The sequence below is a fragment of the Panthera pardus genome, unplaced genomic scaffold (genome assembly GCF_024362965.1).
Source record: "Panthera pardus isolate Hobbes unplaced genomic scaffold, ASM2436296v1 HiC_scaffold_8, whole genome shotgun sequence".
Lineage (NCBI taxonomy): Eukaryota > Metazoa > Chordata > Mammalia > Carnivora > Felidae > Panthera > Panthera pardus.
The window spans coordinates 99,387,929-99,414,505 of NW_026527013.1; the positions used below are offsets into that span (position 1 = coordinate 99,387,929).

The following is a 26,577-nucleotide window of genomic DNA, read 5'->3' on the forward strand; positions in this document are numbered from 1 at the left end:
ACTAAGAAGATTCAAGAGCAGTTCTTATAGTGTTGGATTCAGCAACTGGGAAGGAGGTGGGGTATTTACTGAAATGGGAGAGACTGGAGGAAAGATCACGTTTGAGAATAAGTCTTCTGTTTTCACTCACTGAACTTTAAGATATCCATTGGATACTGGGGAGGTGATCAAGTTGTTAGTGGATATAAAAGTTTGCAATTTCAAGGAGAGGGCAAGACTGAAAATAGAGAATGAAATCACACATATAGAGCTTTTTTTTTTTTTTTATGCAACTGGGACTGAATGAAATTACTAAAGAGATTGTAGTACGGATAGAGCAAGAAGTAGACGCAGGACAGAATCTAGATGCATGCCAAGATTTAGAGGCAGAATACAACCAGAGTCATTAAGGTAGCTAGACAACTCAAGTCTAACTCCCCAGCACAGTATGTGTGGGTAGCCAGAGAATAGTGCAAATTTTGGCTCTCTGCCAAAAGGTACAGGGCAGATCACGGTATTTCATAAAAAGGCATTATTAACACCTTACAGTCTTTCAAAAGACTGTTGTTGGCTCACTATCATCGTTCTCTTAAACATTTAGTGGAAATAGGCTAAAGAGACATGGCATCCAATGGCAACAATTCTGATCCAAGGCCTGATGAAAAATGCTGACCATTATTATTACATCTACAATTTGAATTCAAAACTATCGCAAATGGAATTAAGTGATTATGGAACATGAGGAAGGAAAAATGAAAACCCTGGATTCTCGTATTTATCTGACACCTATTCACTTCCTTATTTTCTCTGAGGCTGTTTTCTATTTGACAAAATGTTTACAATCAACAGGCCCTTCCTGCCTGCTTTGGCAGGGCTACTGTGACTACTGTGAAGACCAAAAGTTCAAGAAGTCTATTAACTGTAAAATCCCATAAAAACAATTTTCTTCAGCTGCTTGACTAGTCTCACTTTTTGCATTGATGGCTTCATCATCCTGATACCAAACACCAATTTCCAGGCACTCAATCCTTAACAGAAGAAAATGCCTGAATTTTGAAATTTCATTAAGGACAAAACACTACATAACTAGTGACAATCCATTAAAGCCTCTCTCCAATTCCTGTAAGTTTTCAAAATCGTACCTTGCACCAATTTAAAGTCATGAGGTGGTCATCCCTCGGGGTAATTATCTGACACTGTCAAGGTGACCACTGATATGGGGTCTAAAGATAGTCACCTACTAGAGTACTGAGAATATACACATTGAAGTATTCATGCACATGCCTCAATAATAGCATGATTTCCTGTGCTACACTACAGGATTACAAAAATATAAGATGCCTTTACACTTTCCAAAGTTCTTTTTACTCTTTATCCGACCACCTGTAAGGTAGGCAAGGCAGAATTATGCTTGTCTTAGGAGAATAAAACTTACTTAGGTTCAAAATCATCTTGAGGCATATTTCAGGCACCCAACTCTATTTTGGTGTCAATACTACATCAGGTTACAGAAATTTTACACTTTAAATTACTCAACAGTTCTGAAAATTCTCCTTCTAAATAAGTAACACATACGAGTTTGAAAATATTACTAATAAAAATTGTACATTAGCTTCATTCTAAGTCTTAACAGAATCTTTTACCAACTAAATTGTATCTCCCACTCACAAAAGTAGATGTGGCAACAACAATCATCTTGTAGAAACTTAATTATATTCAATGGATCTACTATGTAGTACCTGAGAATATGCCTGTTAACAAAGTATCTTGATCCTACTTCCCCAATTTTTAAAAAAAATTGTTTTAATGTTTTATTTATTTTTAAGACAGAGAGACAGAGCATGAGTGGGGATGGGGCAGAGAGAGAGGGAGACACAGAATCTGAAGCAGGCACCAGGCTCTGAGCTGTCAGCACAGAGCCCAACGTGGGGCTCAAACTCACGAACTGTGAGATCATGACCTGAGCCGAAGTCAGACACTCAAGTGACTGAGCCACCCAGGTGCCCCTATACTTCCCCAATTTTGACACAGGACACTGTTCTTAGAACTGTGATCAAGCCGCTTGATTTTAAGTACTAATAATACTCTATCAACTTTTAATACTATTATTAATGGCTCAGGAGCTAATTATAGCAATTGAAAATGATTAATATTTTTAAAACATAGGTTTTGAAGGGTCACCTTAGAGATGTCAGCAAATGTTTCCTAAGCTTTCAAAATACAGATGAGATTAAGGTTAAATGTAACTTAAAAGAAGTAACCTTATAAATAAGATCGACATTAAATTGATGTGGTTAAATAAAAGTACTCAATTGGGGATCAGATGAATTTACTGTCTCTCTATAATAAAGTCTTAGAAAATCATAAAGAGGATGAGAAAATTAATGACTAGAAGCAAAAGATCAAGACTTCTGAACCAAATCAAGATTAGATCAAAACATTTATTTTGTGTGTTACAAAAACAAAAATAAATCCAAGCTGCTAATGAAATAAACATATTTCTTTTTTAAGTGTCCCATCCTGGGTTCTCCATCCTAGAATTTAATAAACAGTTCAAGTTTAGGTTGCTTCAATACTTCTGGATGCTATGAAGTCTCCATCTTATAACCATGTTTCTCTAGTTCAGCTCTATAAGAAAACACAAAACAACAAAATCACTAGACATTCTTTATGATAAAGAAACAAAGTTTTTACAAATAATACAATTAATAAAAACAATGAGCTAAGCCTAGGCACCAATTTAAAATACTACCAAATAGCTTTACTTTACTCCCTTAAAAGAAATCTGTATTAAGAAAATTGAATGTGAATCAACATAATGCTAATAAAATTCTGCTTTCCCATTAGTAAACTTATATTTTAAATTCCTTAGTTTTCTGATAGAAAAATATGAGAGATTTGCTACTATTTTCCAAATTGTCTTCAAAATACCATACAGATATCCTATCCATAATAAATCTTTAAACAAATTTTAAGAATAATCAGCCATATGGCTAACATAAGACATTTGGCACCAAACTTTTAGGAATTTTATAATCATAATAGGTATCACTGTTATTTACACCTAAAGAATAAACAGACTGCTTCCCATATTGACATGTATCCATTGTGCTAACCAAGACAAATATTATCAATCAAATTTAAAGGTACATGGGAATTTTATGCATTAACTATATGTAGGCAAAATATATATAACAAATAAGTTATAAAATATTAAGTAACACTTTACTTTTTAAATTTTAAATGTGGATAAAAACCTCAAAAATTTATATTACAAATATACACACTTCAAAAAGATACTTTTTATAATTTTAAGTAATTTATTCAATCACAAGTTTCAGTCATACTTCGAAAATATCAACTGCAAAAAAGTTTAGCCCTGTAATCAATTTCAGCTACTTAAACTACCACTCCAAATATCACCAATAATGTCTCTGCCACAATTCAATTTTATAGAAGTTCACAACAAAATTATTTCAGGGCCAAAATATGACCAAACATTGTATAAATGTACAGTTATTAACGATACAAATACTGATCTAAAGTCTATGAATAATATTAAAGCCAGAGATTACTAATATAAGACATTTTTGTCTTCTGCTCAGGTATAGAGGCTGGTGGTAAAATACCTGTTGAGGAGTCAAAAGATTAGCACAAAATGCTTCCCTTGCCCTCTGCCCCTTTTCAGGAAATTGAAGATTATATGTTTTCTACTGAAAATGGAAATAACTTTAAAAGTTTCTTAAACAATAGTTTTCTGCTGCCTTTAACAGAATCGATGTAGATTATTCACTTTCTCTTAATAACAACAAAACATCCCTGAAATTCAGCTTACAATTTAGTTAACAAGTATACCAAGTCTGTCCAGGTTTGTACCTGCCTTCCTGTCAGGAGATAGTGACTAACTACACATTTATAAACTGTTTACAAACACAAAGGAGATTATGATACGTTTCTCTATTAGCTGAATTTTTAGAGAAGAAGAAAAGTTTTTGCGAGAACTTAGGACATAAAAAAATGAAATGAAAGTAAGTTGAGGCCACCAAGTACAAAACACAAAATAACACAAACACACTAGCAACATCAGCCTGTTGAGTAAAAAAATCCAACAAGGAGATGAAAGAGGAAAGAAGTCCAGCACAACTGGAACATCATCACAGAACCCACACAGCGAATGTACACTATTTTTTTTTTTTTTTTTTTTGAGAGAGACAGAGAGTGAACACAGCTGAGGAGGGGCAGAGAAAGGGGGAGACACAGAATCTAAAGCAGGCTCCAGGTTCTGAGCTGTCAGCACAGAGCCTGATGCGGGGCTCGAAATCGTGAACCACAAGATCATGAGCTGAGTCGAAGTTGGACACTCAACCAACTGAGTCACCCAGGCACTCCTATGAATGTACACTATTTGAAACAAAAACGGCAGCATACCTTTTTCAACAAAACAAGAACAAGACAAGTAGCCACTGGTAGGTTTGAGAACTCCTCTTATTATCCCAGAAACGACTCTGCTATAGGAGGGTAGCTATATGTCACACAGCAAATCAAGAACGATATTGGCTTCTTGGATTTCTCATGCAACATGTGATGCAAGATTAGGAAAATCTCATAATCCTGCCTATTTCTACTAAATATGTCTCCAAGTAACTCCAAGAGGTAATTCTGTTTTGTGTTTCTGATACCTTTGTTTCTCTATAATGACTTTTGGTTACTTGGAGACACAGGTAACCTTTTTCTCTCTACTTCTACTTCTTAGTTGTAATTAGACTGAAGAGAAAAACATGGAAAGTGGAAAGCTAAATCCTTGCTAAAGCATGCAGCTAACAAAAGGCAGATCTGGAGTTGAAACCCAGGGAACCAGAAAGACTCTAGAAAATGTACTGCCTTTCCAAAGTTAAAGGGATTAAGACCTATATACAATATCAGAACACAGTAAAATATTTTCTTTGCCATCGTTTATAATATCACATTAAACATCTATATGTTTAACAAAGACTGAGAAGACCATCTCTGCAGGAAACTTGTTAACCATGACAATTCTTTTAAAGCAAAGATAAAAATATCTGAGGCTCCAATGTCCAATACAGTAGTCCCATGTGTATTAAACTAAAAACTCAGTTCACCAGCTGTGCTACATTTCATGTGCTCAATAGCCATATGTGGCTAGTGGCTTTTATATTGGATAGGGCAGCTTATAGAACATTTTTACCAGTACAGAAAGTTTTATTTTTTGGCACTGGTGATGTATCAATACCCATGCAGAAAAAACTCATGACTCAAACAGAAAAATAAAAAGAAAAATCTTATTTACTAATAAAAGTATCAGGATTTATACTCTTAAGGAAATCCACAAACCTAAAGGCAGAACACAAGAAAACATAAGAGCACTGTGAAGGTGTATTATACAAACAACAAGCCACAAATAATATAGGAATAAAGTTCTATTTCCAAACCAGTAAAAAGGCAAGAAGGAGTAATGACAAAAATTCCAATTACCAATATATTTACTGCTAAAAGTCTCCTGATGATTGTATTTAATAATATCTTGATTTAATTTTTAAGAGAAAAGTGCTATGGTCTGACTTTGAAAGACAAAAGAGAAAAAAAATTTGGAGAAATTTGACTTTTTTGTGAATAACAAAGGAATAAAACTCATTTAGCTTCAACTTGAAAAATTTCTAGGTAACAGAAAAGAAAAAAACTGATATATGACTAAGAACTCAGAACGGGGATCAACAGAGGTGGGAAGCCTGAAAATATTCTAACAGCATAATATGATTCTAATGAGGTAAGAAAGGAGGGAATGTGCTTTTTTTTTTTTTTAAAGGTAGCAGAGTGTTCTCTGATATTGCTTAGTTTTAAAACAATATAAACCAAGAATACATGCAAATAGAAAAGTGGCAAGAATTTGTACACACAGAATTTAATTGCAGAATGGATCAAGAGCTATACAAAGAACAAAAAGTGCCTTGAAATCCATACATGAATAAACAAGAATGAGGACAGATCCATCCAATGCTTGGAATAGATGCAATATTAACAGATTTAGAGAAAAAGCAGAATTATTGTTCAACAGCTATTGTTCCTACCTTGCTCATAAAACTGCAACAGGAAAAACATCATTAACACAAAACTGAAAACTAAGACAGGTGAGATAACTCTAAACTGCATTAAAGTAGTTTAAAATTTCTAGGCTCTGCATAATTACATCTCAGGGTACTGAAAAAACAAAAAGTATAGTCAAAAAAACAGTCAGCCATTTTGAGAAATCATGGGGAACTGTAAAAGTATCAGAATAACAGTGAAAGGTAAATTGTGCTATTTCCAAAAAGAGGAGAAAGGTGATAGATACAATTGTTATTTAGTCTCCAGCAAAATACTAAAACATCTTCAGAATGTAGGGTTTTTGAGGCCATAAAAGGCAGTATAGAACAAAAGGTACTGCATCATTACTAAAATTTTTAATTTATTATAAATCATCTTTCTTTTTGAACAAATATAGTAGACTAGAAAATTAGAAGACTGCAGAACTGCAAGACCTTGATTTGAGCAAAGTATGTGACAGTTCACTTAGATAACTTTGTGGCCAAGACAGATACATATGGGTTGAATCAGAATAAAATTAGGGAGGAAAGAATGGTCTCTACAACAAATGGTACTGGTATTTATTACTGGATATTCACACGCAAAAGAATTAAGTTGGACCCTTATTTCAAGCCATCTACAAAAATTAATTCAAAATGGATCTTAAACCTAAATGTAAGATCTAAAATTCTAAAACTGTTAGAAGAAAACATAGGGATAAATTTTGCTTGAATTTGGCAATAAATTCATAAAAAGTAGATAAACTGGACTTCATTAGAATTAAAAACTTTTTGGGGCACCTGGGTGGCTCAGTAGGTTAAGCACCCAACTTCAGCTCAGGTCATGATCTCATGGTTTGTGAGTTTGAGCCCTGGAGCCTGCTTCAGATTCTCTCTCTCTCTCTCTCTCTCTCTCTCTCTCTGCCCCTCCCCTGCTCATTTTTTGTCTCTGTCTCTCAATAATAAGTAAATGCTAAAAAAACAAACAAACAAAATAATTAAAAACTTTTGTGCAAAGAACATGATGAGGAAACTCAAAAGACAAATAGAATAGGAGAAAGTATCTGTAAATAATATGTCTGATAAGGGCTTAGTCCTCAGAATATATAAAGAACTCTGACAACTCAACAACAAAAAGACAACCCAATTTAAAAACGGGCAAAGGACTTAGATTATTTCTCCAAAGAAGATATACAAATCGTCAACAAATATATGGAAAAAGGCTCATCATTAGTCATTAGGGAAATGCAAATCAAAACTACAAGAAAAAGCCAGTCCACACCCACTAGGATAGCTATAATAAAAAAGATAAAAAAGTTTCAATGAGGACATGGACAATTTAGAACCTTTCTGCACTGCTGGTAATAATGTAAAATTGTGCAGCTGCAGTGGAAAACAGTTTGGCAGGTCCTCAAAAAGTTAAACAGAATTATATGACCCAGAGATTCCACTTCTAGGATTGCATCCCAAAAACTGAAAAGAGGTATTCAAACAAAAACCTGTACATGAATGCTCACAGTAGCGATTTACAGTAGTCAAAAGCTGGAAACCCAAATGTCCATCAACTGATGAATGGATAAACAAACTATGGCATATCCATACAATGGAACATTATTTAGCCATTAAAAGGAATGAAGTACTGATACATGCTACAGCATGGATGAAATGTGAGAATATTATGCTAACTCTAAGAAGTTAGACACACAAGATCACATATTATATGATTCCATTTTTATGACATATCTAAAATAGACACATCTATAGGCAGAAAACAAATCAGCAGTCACCAGGAGCTGGGGGAAGAGAGGAACACAAAGTGATTGTTTAATAAGTATGGTGTTTCAGGGCACCTGAGTGGCTTAGTCAGTTGAGCATGACTCTTGATTTCATCTCAGGTCATGATCTCACGGTTCACGGGACTGAGCCTCATGCTGAGCCTGCTTGGGATTCTCTCTCTCTCTCTGTCCCTCCCCTGTTCATGTGCATGCCTGCTCTCTCTCTGTCTCAAAATAAATCAACAAACTTAAAATAGGTATGATGTTTTCTTCTGGGGTGATGGAAATGCTTCAGAATTACACACAGATGATGGCTGTACAACACTGTGAATATACAAAATGCCACTGAAATGTACACTTTAAAATGATTAATGATATATGAATTTTACTTCAATCAATCATATTAGGTAAATTTGTACATGAATATGAAAAAGTACACTCACATCACCCCAATCTCCACTCCAGTTTGAGAATTACCAATCTATTAGGTCCTAACACTGTGATTCTAATTTCTGCTGAGTTATTCAATATTGGTGGAATATTAACGTTGACAGAATTAAACCTACAGAAATTAAAAATAGCAAATATGCTTCTATTTAACTACCTTTGTAAAGCAACTAGAAAGAATAAAAATTCTGCACAATTACACAAAGTATTCATGTTTAGAAACATAGAAGATGAAGGTAATAGGTTTTCCTTTTCATAATTCAAAAACATATTTCAAAGATTATCTTTTTTTAAAGAGGTCAGCTATCATATGTAAGCTACATATTCCATCCTTATAATTAATACTAAGCTATGTAAAAACTGGCTTAAAACTTACCGTAACTGATTGGAGAAGTCATCCTCTACATTGTCATCATCCCAATTATCCTCCCAGACATGTGCATCTTCATCCTCATCCAAACCAGCCCAGTCTAAAAACAGAAACAGACACTGTCTAAATACTTCTCATATGTTATTTCCATATACAAAAACTTCAGCAAGTTGTCCACTGAAGATTCTCACAATCCAAAACATCGAATATTTATAAAAACATCTAAATATAAATATATATTCAGAAAGTTGTCCACTGAAGACTCTCACAATCCGAAACATCTAATATTTATAAAAACATCTAAATATAAAAATATAAAAAAATATATAAATATATAAATAATATATAATAAATAGAAAATAAATATTTATATTTATAAAATAATGGTAATCTTCCTCTTTAAATCTCAATTTATACTTACTGTCTTGTTCTCAATTCTTATATTGGCTGATAATCTAAAACAGAAGTTAATATAATACATTCTATTTGCCATGACAATTTAATATAATTTCAGGAGGATGTTTACTTTCCTGATTTTTCCTTGGGCTGATTTTTATAAGGTCTATTTTACAATCTTTCAAAACAGCACCAACACTGCTAAAGCAAGTTGAGTAGCAGGAAGATACCAGCCTGGAATTCAAAACTGCTAAACATAAAAAAAAGGATAACTCATACATAAATGAAAAGTAAAAGAAATTGTTAAGTATCACTAACATGTAAGTATCACTAACATTTGCCTACTAATATAAAATCTTTATTTTTAAAGGAAGCACAAATAAAAATATGCTCAAAGAGTAATGCTGTAGCTTTTAGTTTTTCTCAATTTCCTTTTTTCTTCCTTCCCTTCTGGTTACAGGGGGATGGATTAGATTTTAGCTTTTATTTAGTATACTCAGAAAACACAGAAAACATGTATGTAAACTAACATCTCCTTCCCTATTACTTCAGACCTTCCCATTATCATTTCTTACCTATACAATGGCAATATTCTTCTATCAGGTCTTCTTCCTTCTACTCTCTTGGTCCTGATAAAAATCTAGTCTCCAGGGTAATAATATCATTATATACTTTTTTTTTTTAATACATCAAACCATCCCAGAAGCAAGAGAGTTTATGCATACTCTGCTTTCTTACTTAAGATAGACCACCTACTATAATCTTGACATAGCTTTCGGTTTTATCACAAAAAAATTATGATTTTATATAACATATTTGATTTAAAATATGTATTTTTAATTATCTAATTTTTTAAATTATCTAAATTTAAAACCACTGGACAATTCACTCGTGTTAGTACTCACTCACACACATTTCCTCAATGTGAAACTAACAGTGAAGAACAATCCACAAGGTCTTCATTTTTATTCAGGCCTAACTTTACTTCATGTTTTGAAATGGCTTAAAATTTCTATTCATCAAACATGCTGTTCCTCATCTCTTCGTCTTTTTGCCATCTTTCAAACCTACCACTCACACTGACTTGTACTTAGTTAAAACACCTTAATTAGTTAAAATACCATTGCCCATTAAAAGGACTGATCTCAGATCTGGAATAAGGCAATTAATAGGTAAGTATGAGATTCCTTTTTATAATGCCTGAAAACATGTCAAAAGGTGCAAAAACTGGCTTAAAGGTGTTTCCACTGGCCAAATCTGGAATAACTTGATAATCACAAAGAATGACACACTGAATTAAATTTAAAAATACTTGCATTCATAGCAATATGTTGGGAGATGGACACTGGGGAGGAGATCCTCTTTACAATTCTCAGGTGTATAAATGCAGAAAGAATGACAGAATTAGAAAATCACCATTTTGCAACCCTCAGCACAATTTAGGCAAGGGTCAACAATGGATACTAAAACTGGTAAGTAAAAAATAGTTGGGACTACAGGATAGATTACATACTTCTTACGAGAGGAAAATGGAGAGATCTGGTAATCACAATGTTAACCAATGATGAAACTTAACATCACCAATAAATTATGACAACTTGACATGTATCTCTTGATGTGATGCAGTGAGAAATAAACATCACCCATTCAGTACAGTACTCTCACTAAAAATGTTGACCCTTAATCTAATCATGAGGGATAATAAAAATAAACACAATAAAATGTTAGCAACTGACAAAACTCAGGTATTTGTTGTTGTTTTAATTTCTATGTTTATTTATTTTTGAAAGAGAGAGAGACAGAACACAAGTGGGGAAGGGGCAGAGAGACAGAGGGAGACACAGTATCTGAAGCAGGCTCCAGATACCGAGCCGTCAGCACAGACCTGATGCGGGGCTCGAACTCACAAACCGTGAGATCATGACCTGAGCCAAAGTCAGACACTTAATCAACTGAGCCACCCAGGCACCCCATGTTGCTTTTTTTTTTTTAATTGAAGCACAACTGGCATATTATAGCAGTTTGAGGTATGCAATATAATGATTCAATTGTACATTTTGTTGCAAAAGGATAACCACGATAAGTTTAGTATACATGTATCACCATACATAGTTACAAAATCTTATCTTGTGATAAGAACTTTTAAGCTCTACTCTCTTAGCAACTTTTAAATATGCAATACAGTATTATTAACTGTAGGCACCATGCTAAACATTACATCCTATGACTTATTTATTTTATAACTGGAAGTCTACACCTTTGACCCCTCACCCACTTTGTTCATCCCCCACCTTGTCCTCTTTTTTTATACTTTTCTGTAGGTTGAAAGTTTCAAAATTAAAAGGTGTGAAAGATAGTTTTTTAAAAAAATCAGTTTGGAATCATCTCTGGAAGCTTTCCCTATTCCCATTTCTCCTCCTTACCTTCAGACATTAGGTTCCCTCTTCTGTGTCTATTTCTATTATAGCCCTTACATACTGTACAATCATAATGATCAATTTGTATGTCTTTGTCCATTACTAGTGTCTGAGCTCAAGACTAACAGCTATTTTATTTACCTTTGTATTCTTAAAAACAGTACCTAGCATTTGCACAACAAAAGGCTATGAAAGATGAAACAAAACTCTAAATCAGGCCTTGTGTATTTTTGTATGACCCCCCCCCCCTTTCAAAAACAGTAATTATGAGTTACACTCTCTCTTAAGTATGTCCTAGCCATAAGCTTCACCATAGTAATTGCTTATTAGAAACATGGCTAAGAACATTTCAACTTGAAAAGAAAAGTAACTAAGTAACAAAAGGTATAATTTAGGCTTTCTTATATAATGTACATATAAATTTAAATCTATTCAACAATGGTTCATAATATGGGCATGGTATTATGTTGTGTCACTGACAAAAATTTTTAAATGCAGTATACGTCATCATCATGATTTAAGAATAGAAGTACATTTATTTACCTGGTCCCCCAAACCAGAAACTTAGGCGGCATCTTAGCTACTTTCTCCTCATTATGTCCCTTCCATTTCAACTCCCAATTATCTCCAGAGTTAAGTCTCCCCTTCCCTATTCTTACTGCCACTTGTTAGTTTAGAATTATTCTCCTTGTAAATATTACTGTAGTCTTCTTTCTGTCCCCTCCTCCCCAGTCTTACATAGTTTATACCCATCCTCCACTGATGTCTAAAATACCACCACCATTCTTGTCCATTACTATTCAAAACCTTCAGGTAGGAACCACATTTTTTTAAATCTGCAACTCTGATGCCCCGCACTGAGTTCTGAGGTCATAGTAGACACTCAACACCGGGTAAATGGAACTACATTTCTCAAGTGCCCTCCAAGTGGCCAATGTTGGCCAGTGTAGTTTCAGTGAAGCCGAAAGTATATATTTCAAGATAGAAGAGATAAACGATATCACGTATTGTGAATGGGTCATGTAGAATTCTCATTTATTATAAATTCTTTTGAGAATAGCGATCACCTCATTCAATGCTCCTCAAAAAGAGATCATGGGAAATTTAAGATCCCAGTACCTGAAAAGATGAAAAAGTTTCTCTTAGGCAATTTATTTCAGGTTGCTAGGAAGCTCAAATATATACCAAACTTTAGGGGCACCTGGCTGGCTCAGTTGGTAGAGCATGCGATTCTTGATCTTGGAGTCATGAGTTCAAGCTCCACGTTGCACAGAGCTTACTTAAAACACACACACACACACACACACACACACACACACACACACACACACAATGTATACCCAACTTTAATCACTGGATATAAATCAGTGAATGTATATTCATTAATAAAAACTCTCAATAATCAGAAGTATTTTTACCCACGTAAATCTTCTTATATCCCTTAGCAATATTATTCTGAAACAGAGAATACTGTAATTACCTAAATTCAAATCCTACACTATTCTCTGAGGTCGTTAACAACAGTAATATTTAATAGTAGTATTAATTACATCTCAATTTTGACTGGGCTAGAGACAGCCTTACATTTTCTCCTTTCTTATGGTAACTTGAAGCTCATGCTGAAAATTTTTATTCTGTTTGTGAAACTAGCTATACTTTATAATGAGAGTAAAGATAGTTAAAAAAAAATAAGGAATCACATTAAGGATTTCCCTTAGTCTATAGAAGTGTAATCAGAAAGCTACTGCAACCCATTTTTATATATCTATATACTCCCAAAGTTAAAAGAAACTGAAAGAATAACATTTTTGTACCTTCATAGACTAGACAAGTGACTTAGTTAAGTCAAGAGTTGATCATTAGCTATTTGGATAAAACAGTACTGTTAACTCTCATATTGCCATCTCAATCAATAATGAACTATTTACTATATACATTATAATAAGAGAAATTTCAGAAAGAATAAGCTATTCTAAGGAACAAATAAGGGGACAGAAATGGCAATGTTAAGTACATGAGAGAAACATTAAGTAAAGGTGGTACTGGGTGCAGCTAAGATCAAACTGTAAATTAAGGAGCTTCATTTCAAACAGTAGATCTATTTCTCTCAGATACTGAATGGTTTTAATGTTTAAGATTAAAGCTGAATAAAGCACTTCAAATAATCTCAAATTTAACTTTCCCAAAATGTGTATTCTTGTATATTGAACTTGTATGGGGACAACTAAATCCACAATCCCTTTTATAGCAAGTAAACAATGACTATAATGCTATTTCCTCCACATTCCCTCCAGTCTTACTGTAACCTATAGCTCTGTAGCTATCTAATAGTATTAGCTATTAGAGCTGTGGACAGCTCAGGATTTTATGCTTCTTGTTTTGTGCTAATTACTAAGGCTTTCCAGTATAAAAAAAATCACATACAACTATATTATTAAACTGCAATGTAGCAAGGACAGGAAAAGGAAGGTAGAAATAAAGTCCCAAGAGAAAGAAAGGTGCTCATGAGGGTGCAGTGGGACAGTACTGTGAGCAAAATTTTACAGAGAACACACAAAAAGGTTCATAATGATAACTCTGTATTTCTTTAGTAGTATTATACAGCACTTTATAATTGACACTTTTGAGTATACAAGGATAGAAAAAGTGGGAAAGCTGTTTAAATTCTTCACTAATCATCATATGAATTTCAATGTATTACTCTTTAACCTTAATGCCTTATCCTGGGAGTGAAATGCCCTGAACATACTAGCCTTCTGACTATCACAGGTAAAGAATCTAAGACAATAAATAACCTCTTGAATTACAACTTATTACTAAGCATTTTAAATTATTAACAAGAGCACCATTAAGAAGTATGTGTTCATTCACATTGACAAACCAGAATCCATAATTTATTTGAGATTCTTTAAAATCTTTAAAATATTTTATTAACAAAGAATGTACTGAACATATTATATAAAAAGTTTAGGGGTGCCTTGAACTGTTCGTGAGTTCAAGTCCCACACTGGGCTTTGTGCTGATGGTGCAAAGCCTGCTTGGGATTCTCTCTCCCTCTCTCTTTCTGCCCCTCCCCTACTTGTGCATGCTCTGTAAGTGAATAAACTTAAAAAATATTATTTAAAAATTTTAAGTGATAAGGTGTAATGCGCCCAAATATTATTTCCAACACTTATAAATTCCCTATACTGTACATATGTTACAATATATGTAAATTACAATATATGCAAGCTCATACTAAATGAATGTGTAAATTAAAAAGCCATGATTGTTATAATCTATGGTATTTGACATTTCGTGTAATATATCCCTGATTTGTGTTTTAATTTTCAATTATAACTCTACATTGATAACTATGCAATTTTATTCAATCACTCCTTTTTAAAGACTTAACTCCAAAACACCATTTTTGAAAAGGGCAAAATAATAAAATCAAAGGATACCTGATTCATATCTAATGCTTTCCTTCAATATGTAGATGACTTTATAAAGTATACACACTTTATCTTCAACATGAAATGCATTTCCAGGATTGTGATTAATTGTTTAAATAACCACAGCTGTGTTTACTTCAGTGTGCAGGCCTCCAGATGTGTAATGGTAAAAAAAAAAATTACCATATTTTAAGAAGTCAGAATTGGAAATAACCAATAACAGATGCCTAATACATAAGTTTCTAGGAATTCTACATTATTTAAGACTTTGCCCCCAAATTTGGCTTTGTTCACATTTGCCAGTGAGAATTACATCTGTGACTAGCTTTAAATTTCACAAATCTGAACTATCAAAGATCCCACATACTTAGTCTAAGTATCACCTTGACATGGAAAAGGGTTTTCTCTCAATTATTTTTGAAATTACTCTCCCTACTCTTCAATAAACATTCTAAAATTTCTTAAAAGTATGAAATATACTTCCTTGAAGAAAAGTAAAGAAGAAATTACATTCACAGCAAATAGTGTCGCAAATGCCCTATTCTTCCTTTTTAAGTTTATTTATTTGTTTTGGGAGACAAAGAGAGGACAAGCAAGGGGGCGGGGGGAGAGAGAGAGAGAGAGAGAAAGAGAATCCCAAGCAGGCTCTATGCTTATAGCCCCACGTGGGCTCGATTTCATGAACTGTAAGATCACGACTTGAGCCAAAACCAAGAGTCAGGAGCTCAACCTGGCTGAGCCACCCAGGGTCCCTGCAAATGCCCTATTAACGATTTTCAGGAAGATCAAATTCTCATTCATTCCTTAATAGTAAAACTCCTCTGATTATAAACAAACTAATCTTCAATAAAGTTTCTTCAAATAAAAAATGTGCATCTATATACAGAACATTACATGAAGAAAAATATTTTAAAAAACAGATGAAAGTTTGAAAAATTCTTAATTGTATACTCACCATCATAGGTTAAGTGTAAATGACAACAGTAACATCATTATGTTTATGAATATGAGAATGAAGCTACACTAAATCTAGTCATTTTGAAATACATGTGTTCCTGCTTAAACTGTATAAAATAGATTAAAACTTAAAAAAAGTTCTATAGGTTATCATGATACAAAAACAACTATACCCTACAGATCTAATGTCTATTCAGTGGCTAAAAAATTAGTACCTAGGAGAGAACCATAATACTACTGTATTTTCTCCAACAAGGACCAAAAATGTCAGTGAGGAACTTCAGACCAAACAGTGAAAAGCAAGTCATAAATGATGCTGCTACCAGATTACTCATGAGCTTTCAGTTATCTGTGGTCAGCAGTTATTTGAGCTCAAAGAGAGGCTCAAAATAACTTACATAACCATTTATAATTTTTCTTACATTTATTTATTTATTTATTTTTCTTAATTATTTTTGAGAGAGAGACAGTGAGACAAAGTGTGATCAGGAAAGGAACAGAGTGAGGGAGACAGAGAATCCAAAGCAGGCTCCAGGCTCTGAGCTGTCAGCACAGAGCCCGATGCGGGGCTGGAACTCACGAACCATGAGTTAATGACCTGAGCCAAAGTGGGACGCTCTACCAACTGAGCCACCCAGGCACCTCTATAATTTTTCTTACATTAAAAAAAAAAAAAAGGAAATTCAGACACAATTCTTTTCATCAGTTAATCTGAAAATACACACCTCTGGGAGAATGATTCCACTACAAAGTCATGCTGACTCTGTTTCTTTGTTAGTGCTTAGTGTTTGTCTCTTACGTTTACAGAATTCTCAAAAGCCATTATTCTCATTTTTTGCAAGCCCTCATGCCCACCACGTCTCAATTCCCTCATTCTAATCCTCCATATTATTAAGATGTGAACCCCACCACCTGTCTTCCACTAGACACACAAATGCAAAATCACAATCTCCGATTTCTTCCTATTCCCAACAGTCCTTGTCAAACCAGTTGCCAAAAAGCTCACTTGCTATTCTTGCATCACTCTCTTCACTTCTTTCCTAATAACAACCTATTTCAGGCCCTTAGTCCTCAGCTAAGCTATTTTAACAACTTGCTAATCAGCTTCCTTGACTCTTTTCTATCTTTTCAAATTAATTCTGCTGGGTTGATTTTTCCTAAACTGCCTACTGCGTAAAGGAAGTTCACATACATCAAACCAAAAAAAAAAAACCCCAAAAAACAAAAAAACTGTCTTTTCATGTATCTAAGGATAAAGTCCAAACTGGCCATTTGGCTTAAAGCCTTCCAGTATTAGGCCCCAAACTACCTGCAATTGCAATCACTATTTCACAGACAAATTAAAAACACACACACATTATTTTTCTACCTCCAAGTATCTACTCTTTTCCCCTTCTTTTGGAAACCACTGTTCTACATTTCTATCTTTGGAAACCCTTTTTCTACATTTCTATTTTTTGAAAACTCTGTTCAAATGTCGCTATCTCACGTTGTACAGAACTGGAAATAATTTTCCCTTCTTTTTAGCTGCTATTACACTTTACTACCACATTGTCTAATTCCCTGCCCCACCACTGGAAGGAAACTCAATAAAATCTCACCCAGAAGAAGCCCAAAAGATAATGATAGGCAAAAGTAAAGTTGCTCTGGTTTAACTGGAGATGGAGAAGGAAAAGCTTGGAGCCCCACCTCCCAGGATAAGCACCTCTACAATACTAAAAAGCTCAAGCTGACTATGAAAATCACTGTGCCCTATCTCCCTGGGCATTGATATTTCTAAGTTCAAAGACATGTATCTAACTAAGGAGTCAAATTTGCCTCAGTGCAGCCTCTAGTTAACTGTGACCTGGTAAGCTACTGAATTTTGCTGAGCCCCAAGCATAAAACCTTCAAAAGGCTTCTATGAGGATTAAATAAAACTATGTATATACAGCACTTACCACTGATAAATGGCAGCTAACATCATTCTTTCTGCACCATTCAGTGCCAGATTTATAGGAAGCACTCAACAAGCATATATTGAATGAATAAATCATTTATTGGGTGCTAATCACTTCACATCAACTTGAGGGGTAAAGAAAGTAAGAAAAATATGTTCCATAATAAAGACAATACCATTTCTACCAAATAGTTACATATACAACACAACACAAAACAGGAAAAAAAAATATTTGGTGAATTTTTAATACTTCAGAAAAAGAGTGTAAATATAGCTTTCAAAACTTTTATTTTCCCCTCAGTGTTTTCAACAATTCATCACATCTTTCAATGAGAAATATTTAACAACAAACCAGTAATAAGGTTAAATACCGAAGTCGCAATTGCTTATTGCTTGTTCATTCTATAAAATCAGTGAAACAGCTAATCAGATAGCTTTCAAAGTAAGTTTTACTGTTTAATATCCCTGAGGCACACCTCTCACTATCCCGTGCGAAACACTAGTATTTTGATTTGGGGGTTTTTCACTCCCCCGTGTTTCTTTATACCTCTTATACATCTGTATGCATCCTTAAACAATATATGCTATTGTTTTATAAATATTTTTATATTCTATATGAATAATAAAACTATTTTTAACATACTTTTGGAAAGAAAATTAGCAATATTATAAGTTTTTAATACTGAACAAAAATCAATTTTTAAATAATAAACAAGCTTAATTTTGGATATACCTAAAATTACAAATAAAATGTCAAAAACAATTCAAATTCTAAGTAAATACCAAATATTCAATCCAATTCCCCAAGAAGATCTGAGGGAAGAAAAGAAAGAGGACTAATGTTTATTGAATAAGTACCACTTTGTGCCAAACTCTGTCCTATGCATTCTACATTTATCACTGGTATGAACTGAATGTTTGTGTCTCCTTTCCCCATCTTCAGAATACTTATGTTGAAGCCCTAACCTCCAATGTAATGGTATTTGGAGATGGGATCTTTGGAAGGTAATTAGGGTTGTATGAGGTCACGAAGGTGTAGTCCTCATAATGTGATTAGTGCCATTACAGGGAGAGACACTACAGAGCTTCCTTTCTCTCTCTCCACCTTGTGAAGACACAATGAGAAGCCAGCAGTCTGCAAGCCAAAATGAAAGTCCTCACCAGTAACTGAATCAGCCATCACCTTGACCTTGGACTTCCCAGAATCCAGAACTGTGAGAAAATAGATTTCCATTGTTTAAGCCACCTAGTCTACAATATTTTGCTATGGTAGTTTGAATAGATTAACATATCCATGCAGTACTTATATGACTCTATTATCCACAAATTACATATAAAGAAATTTAGGATTAAGATGGTAACAGTTTAAGGAAAAACATAATGGTCAATCTCACTCAAATGAATACAAATCAAAATGATGAGATTTCATTTTTCATCCATTTTCATTTCATGTTCACAATGACTAAAACGCTTAATGTGGAGTGTAGGCAACCTTACAAGGGAAAAGGGAAACTGTAGATAGAAATATTAATTGGTATATCCATTCTAAAAGGCAATGTGAAGATGTATGTCAAAATTTGAAATGCACCTCATCTCAGGTAAGGTGTCAGTGCCCAAAGGAGAGCCAAGAGGGCATTCCTATAGAGAGGCAGCACAACGTGACTGGTGTGTCAGACCTGAACAGGGTGAAGAAGTCATACAGTGCTGAAGTTAGGAGGGAAGTGGGTGGCCTGGCAAAAAATGCTGAAGCCCAAGTGACAAAAGGAAGGTATCTGTGGGCAGAGAAGGCAACAAAAATTGGCTAGGGAAGAGGATAACAAATACAAGATATATTTAAGATAAGAAAGCCAGGTTTCTCACTGTTTGGGAAGGGAGTTACAAATATGGAAATCAATGAGAATGAACTCCGTAGTGTTGAAATGTAAATGGAGATACCGTGTGAACTCATGATTTTATATACACACATACACAAATGTAAAAGTGTATATATGTATACACACATTTGTGTATTTCCTAGTTCCTTCCATTCCCCAAAGCAATGACCACAACTGGAGTTAAGATCTTGCCTTCTGAATATCATTCTCCACTAAAAGAAATGAGCCTTGGAGAAATGGCTAATTCCAGGATTAGAGGAGGGGAACCTTTTTGTGTCAGAATGCTTGAAAACACACAAAGAATGATGGTGATATGTCAAAAGGTCACAGAAGACAGTATGAAGGGGTTTTGCATGTTCAAAGATAGGACAATTTGAGGATTGAAATAGACAATAGCAAAAAATCATAACCCATTAAATGAGAATCCATGAGTTTGTACGGATATACATAACCAAGTGAATAAATTGAAAGTTTGCTAATGAATACTGTATTTCTGTAGTTTCACAAAATGTCTATTAATTACAAAGGGAAAATGAGCCATGTTGGAAAAGTCTCACAGACACTACCTTAGAAAAGTGATCAAAGTGAACATCATTAGTAATGGAACAAATGTGAATCATGTTCCACCTGATAGGATGCAATGAGAACACAGAATCACAACTATGATATCCCTGCCAAGGTGTAGAACCTGAATCTAATCAAGTGGAAACATGAGACAAACCCAAGTTGAGGAACATCCTACAAAATAACTGGCCTGTAAACTTCAAAAGTGTCAAAATCATGAAAGTCAAAGACCAACTGAGAATGAGAACTGCTCTAGAATGAAAAATAGTATATATAATATAGTCCTCTGTATTTTTAAAATATATAAAAACACACAATATATACATAATTTCTGGAAGGATACTAAAAAAAAAAACATTTAACAGTGGCTACCCTGGAGCATAACAAATGTTTTGGGGGAAAGGCAGGGAGAAACAGTGCTTTTATTTTTTAATTTATGCCCTTTTATGCTATATATTATACTATAAAAGTATTTTAAAGAAGTTAAGTAACCAGCATGAGTTGACAAGCTAAAAAAAGTTGATGAAAGACGGATTCTGAACCTAGGTCTGATCTTAGATTCATTGTGCTTTTTCCATCTCAGGATTCAAAAACTTTCTTCTTGCATATGATTACCATGAATGGACACTCAACAGGCTCTCCGCCATTCATTGTATTTATCTTTTTTCTTAATTTTTAATAAAAATTATATCTCTATTTTAATTTTTTTTACTATGTTTAATTTTGAGAGAGAGACACACACACAGAGTGAGAGTGGGGGAGGGGCAGAGAGAGAGGGAGACCCAGAATCTGAAGGAAGGCTCCAGGCTCTGAGCTGTCAGCACAGAGCCCAACGCGGCGCTTGAACCCATGAGTTTGAGATCAGGACCTGAGTCGAAGTTGGACGCTTAACCGACTGAGCCACCCAGGCGCCCCTTTTTAAAAATTTTTTTTATTATTATGTTTATTTATTTTTGAGAGAGACAGAGAGAGAGAGAGAGAGAGACAGAGACAGAGTGCGAGTCGGGGGAAGGGCACAGAGAGAGGGAGTGATTTCTCTATTTCTTGCTACGACCATGTAAATAATTTAAATGTGTGATGGTATTATTTACAGGTCCATTATATTACATTTAATAACTGAAAATAGCAGAGCCCCTTTGGCACTAGTTAACTGACTAGTATATTATCTGACATAGTATCAGTTCTATCTACTTTTACATTTAAGATTCTAAGGGGGCACCTGGGTGGCTCAGTCAGTTGAGCATCCAACTTCAGCTCAGGTCATGATCCAATGGCTCGTGAGGCAGCACATAGCCTGGAGCCTGCTTCGGATTCTGTGTCTCCATCTCTCTCTGCCCTTCTGGGTTCTCTCTCTCTCTCTCTTTCAAAAATAAATGAACATTAAAAAATTTTTTTAAGGATTCTAAGGAATCCTATCGCTGGTTTAGTCCAGTTGGTATCCAATGTTCATGTAAATATTTTTCAGTGGCATTATTAACATTTATTTATTTTTGACAGACAGAGCATGAGCAGGGGAGGGGTAGAGAGAGAGGGAGACAGAATCCAAAGCAGGCTCCAGGCTCTGAGCTGTCAGTGCAGAGCCTGATGCCGGGCTCAAAGTCGCAAATTGTAAGATCATGACCCAGGCAGAAGTTGGACACTTAACCGACTGAGCCACCCAGGTGCCCCTCACTGGCATTATTCATAGGACAATTCTTCTTGTGCAGGACTGGTCTATGCACAACAAGCATTTTAAAATCCTTCATCTCTACCCCTAAATTCTGGTCATGATCATGATTTCACATTTGCATCTGTCAAGTGAATGTGACATCCAAAAATATTTCCCTGGATAAGAACCACTATAAGATGTTCTACTTTGTTAGGTGAAGTACCTCAGTTATTCTAGAGGGGACCATCATCAATAACAGTCTCTTCGTCAGCAATTTCTCAAGGAGGGTAGGAAGTTAGGTAGTATACTGCTCTTGATTTTATCAAATAACAGAGCAGTTTCACTGATTGTAGAAAAATTACAGAATACTTAGTATTTAACAGAATTTTCTTGTAAATATCATTGCTTCTGGAGGAAACTCAGTTTCCTTTTAAATATTCTAAAAAGTTATTTCCTCAAAAAAAGAAAAAAAAAAACCCTCTCAATTCTGGCACAGAAAGAAGAGAATAAAAGAGCCTAAAGGCCCACTTGTTCTTCCCACTTTTACTCTCACCCACTTCAAATTGTCAGAGGGAGGAGATTAATGAAAATATTTTTAATACCCTTTCAATATCTGGTATGAAAAATTGTTTGAAGTTTCAAATAAATTATAAAGTATTTCAGTTTTAGATCCTGCTCTACTACCACCAACCTAGCTGTATAAGGTTGACAAGTTTTATCTTCTCTAGACTTTAAGTTGTTTTCCAGTTCTAAAATTCTAACCATGCCAAAGCCTTCAAAATTAATTATAATCAATCACACCCAGTATGTTGAAATTCTTAATATATGCCTATTCTCAGTTTAAACAGTCAAAAAGTTGCAGAATGCATTTCACAAAGATCCTAAACAAGATTAAAAAAAAATTTTTTTAACATTTATTTTTTGAGAAAGAGAGAGAGTGAGAGAGGGAGAGGGAGGGAGGGAGGGGCAGACAGAGAGGGAGTGACAGATTCCAAAGCAGGCTCCAGGCTCTGAGCTGTCAGCACAGAGCCGGATATGGGGCTCAAACTCACAAACCTTGAGATTTTGACCTGAGCAGAAGTCAGAGGCTTAACAGACCCAGCTACCAGGGGCCCCCTAAACAGGATTTTTAAACGGTTTTTGCTTAAGGACCAGATTACACACCCATCAATTAGAATAACTGTGAACTGCCAATGTAACACAGATCTACAGACTAAAAAGTAAAAAGTTAAAAAAAAAAAAAAAGCAATTGTTCCTTTGTACCTTCAGAGAACCACCCCTACCCTCCTCCTCCCACAGCTATACCTCACATTGAAAAACTGTTCAGAAGAAACAAAGAGCCCTCCATGAAAACATATTATCTTAGTTTCCTTTTTAAAATAGAAATTCCCCTTTCTTAAAATGACTGAATGGCACTCTACCAAACAAGTTCTTATCCAGGATGAGATGTAGCCAACAATACTCCCCAAAAAGATGGACAATCCATTAGTCAAACCAGTCAAATATCAGTAATGGCTTTCATGTAACAGTCTCTGCCCTAGACAATGGTTATCATCCACTTTCTGGATCAGACAGGAAACGAGGCCCCTGAAAATCAGACTTCCTATACATAGAAAAGATGATTACAGGCCATTTTAAGTTGTATCTGTTAGTGAGTTTGTCAATGGTACATTTACTGTAAGGACAATCACAAGAAAGACAATTTCCAAAAAAAGGCAGAGAACTTGAGAAGTGGACTATTATAATAGTTGAACTGAAAACTTAAATACTAAAATATTCAAAATAGGCCATTTGGGTGTTTCTCCAACTTTAAATGCATACACAAATCTTTTAGGAAGATTTAGACTGCAAAAGTCTAAACCAATTCAGTAGTTCTAGACTGAGATGCTGCACTTCTTTTTTTTCTTTTTTTAACATTTATTTATTTTTGAGAGACAGAGAGTGAGTGGGGGAGGGGCAGAAAGAGAGGGAGACACAGAATCTGAAACAGGCTCCAGGCTCTGAGCTGTCAGCACAGAGCCAGATGCAGGGCTCCAACCCACAAGCAGTGAGATCATGACCAGAGCTGAAGTTGGACACTTAACTGACTGAGCGACCCAGGTGCCCGGAGATGCTGCATTTCTAATAAGCTGCCAGGTAATGCCAAAACTGCATGGATCACACTAAGCAGCAATGGAGATTAAACCATGGCTAAGTGCCCCCTTCCCCCCCGCCACACACACACATAGTCTCAAAAGAGAAATAATTCTTTGATGATATTTCTCCAAGTTTTTCTTTCTTTTAGTTTTGTTTTTTAAAGGGCAGTTTTTATTAGTAAATATTGATTGATTTCACCTAGTGGGGTAATTTTGTATCCAGCAAAATCTCAATTCAAATTAACATGAAAAGAAAACCTGTCTAAATTATAAACAAGAGAAACATAGAAAACTGAACAGAACAATGGCATTGCAATGTTATTTCTCATTCTAAATGGAAAAATTCCTAAATGAATTAGGTTCTACACATTCAAACCTGAAGACAGCAAATATTCTATAAGGTGACCAATAAATGGTGAGTTACTTAATGCTAATAAATTAGTCTGTTGTGAGAGGCCTTCCTCTTCAAAAACAAAAACATTCTCTGCTTTTCCTCTCAATGAGACTTTTTACTATGTAACTACCAAACTGAACAAATTGCTGCTCACACAACATAAACTTAGAATAAGAAAAAACTACATATTCTGCAAAATTGATGAAAGGTGCTGAGAAAAATCATGTGTATCATTAGGTACACAGTTATCTCTAGAGCTTGCGATGTAGTAAATTCTCAACTTCATTCATTCAAGAAATATTTATTAACCACCTACTATGTGACACGTACTTTGCTAAAGGTAAAAATAAAAGCTTGTGTTAGGGAGTCACTTAGACCTTTCAGATTCTGGCTTGGCTACTTAATGGAAACTTTTTAAATCTAAGCCACAGTTTCCTCCCAGATATGGTGATAATTAGACTATAAAATGTAAATAAAATGCCTAACATTCTACCTTGTATGTGATAAACAATGGATAAATACTATTTGAAATATGAAGTTTGAGTAAAAAGTGGATCCTGTCCTCAATAAGTGAGTTTTTTGTTACTGTATGGCTCTATGTTAGATTATGAACCAACATTAAAGTGAGGTACAGAAAACATGTCTGGACAGATAAATCCACTATCAAAACAAAAACAAAACAATCCCCTCAATATATAATGAATCCCATAATTGAAATGTGACTTGGGTTAGTTTATGTCCTATGCACACTAATGTCTTCTTCTGTAAGGAAAATAATAGAGTACATCATAAATAAAAAGAACAAATGTTCGAGCTATGCGGTTTTATGCACAATAGAATCACGATGGGGTACAATTAAACACAACTTTAGTGAAGCAGTAACTGCTTAACAGATTTGTACACCATTAACCAATTCTCTTCCCATCACCTTCAGAAAGGCTACCCAACAGTAGTCTTTTCTTACAAGCATTTATCCTATACATAACCAGCCGATTAAGCAAATAATTCTGAAAACCCACCTGGTAACAACGATCTACTAAATAAACAGAAGCAGTACATCAAAAGATTTAAGAGCGCTGGAGTCAACTGGGCCAGGTGTCCATCATTTCTAGCCAGCTATGGCATTGGACAAGTTTCTTTAAATAGTTCCAAACTTCAATTTCTTTATCTGAAAAATGGTAGCACCAGTACCTAATAATTGCCAGAACTATGAAAATGAACTAATACAAGCAAAGCACTTAGACAAGTAACCACCCAATAAATGTTAGCTATTTGCTATTATTTACAATGAAAAACCTACAGTTTGTCTTAGTAACCATTAAACTAATAAAAACGTACACGTTTTAGGGTCTTACAGACCCTTCAACTTGTTAGCTTGAAGTGATCCAAAACAAGGAACAAGGATAAGGCAATAACGTGTATTACCCAACACGTGATCCTCCCATCCTTCTTCGCAGCCTTCATTTCTAAAGTCCTAAAAGTAAGCAAAATTGGCCTAACCGGGAACAACAATTTAATTCTGGCTTGTCTAAGGACAAAGGCAGGCTGCTACACTGCGAGAAAATAAAGAGCAAAGAGGTTTATACAGACAGGAACGAGGTGGCGGGTCACCCGACTGAAGAGCAGAAGGACCAACCATCCCAGACACGGCGCTAACCCAGGTCACCGTGGCTCCTCCCAAAGAGGAAGCAGAAGGCATTCAGCCTCACCGGTGACGCTCACCGGTGAGGCCCACCGTGACACTCCGAACCCGAAGCAGCTCTCACGGAGCGTAGCGCGTGCACAGCTTCTACAGAGCCGGCCGCAGGGGTCCAGACTTCCCGTGGGCGCCTCGAGGCCGAGCCCAAGCGCCCGGCGCGCCCAGCGCGCCGACTCTACCCGGAGGCCTGAGTCACCGTCCGCGCGGCCCAGAGGCCCGGGCCCAGCCAGTTACCTTCCGCAGGGAACTCCTCGAACTCGTCGTCCTCCTCCAAGAGACCCAAATCTACTGGCTGCTTTTTCTCTGACATGACAACGCTCCGCGCCAAAACCCTCCCGGGCCAAGAGCAAAGTTGGAACTCTCACTTTTCTTCACCGAAGTCGCCAACACCACTGCCGCCTCTGAGACCGGCTCTACCATAGAGACGGGATAGAAGAGTAACGGGAGCGGCGCGCGGAATGCTGGGATA

General features: G+C 35.4%; 1 protein-coding gene across 1 annotated transcript; it reads right to left on the minus strand.

The window, feature by feature from the left end:
• Positions 1 to 2,400: 2,400 nt before the first annotated feature.
• Positions 2,401 to 26,539, minus strand: SEM1 (SEM1 26S proteasome subunit). Its single transcript, XM_053896915.1, has 3 exons — positions 26,343 to 26,539; positions 8,658 to 8,751; positions 2,401 to 2,607 (listed from the first exon to the last, which is right to left on the minus strand). Exons 1-3 carry the CDS (start codon positions 26,416 to 26,418, stop codon positions 2,565 to 2,567), a joined length of 213 nt encoding a protein of 70 aa, XP_053752890.1. The 5' UTR covers positions 26,419 to 26,539; the 3' UTR covers positions 2,401 to 2,564.
• Positions 26,540 to 26,577: the final 38 nt, after the last annotated feature.

What these genes read in the sequence shown, in the direction of transcription:
- SEM1 (XM_053896915.1), bottom strand. Translation starts at nt 26,418, where the DNA reads ATGTCAGAGAAAAAGCAGCCAGTAGATTTGGGTCTCTTGGAGGAGGAC. An exon ending in CGAGGAGTTCCCTGCGGAAG is followed by an intron (nt 8,752 to 26,342) that starts GTAACTGGCTGG and finishes TTCTGTTTTTAG; the next exon opens with ACTGGGCTGGTTTGGATGAG. An exon ending in GACTTCTCCAATCAGTTACG is followed by an intron (nt 2,608 to 8,657) that starts GTAAGTTTTAAG and finishes GTTTTCTTATAG; the next exon opens with AGCTGAACTAGAGAAACATG.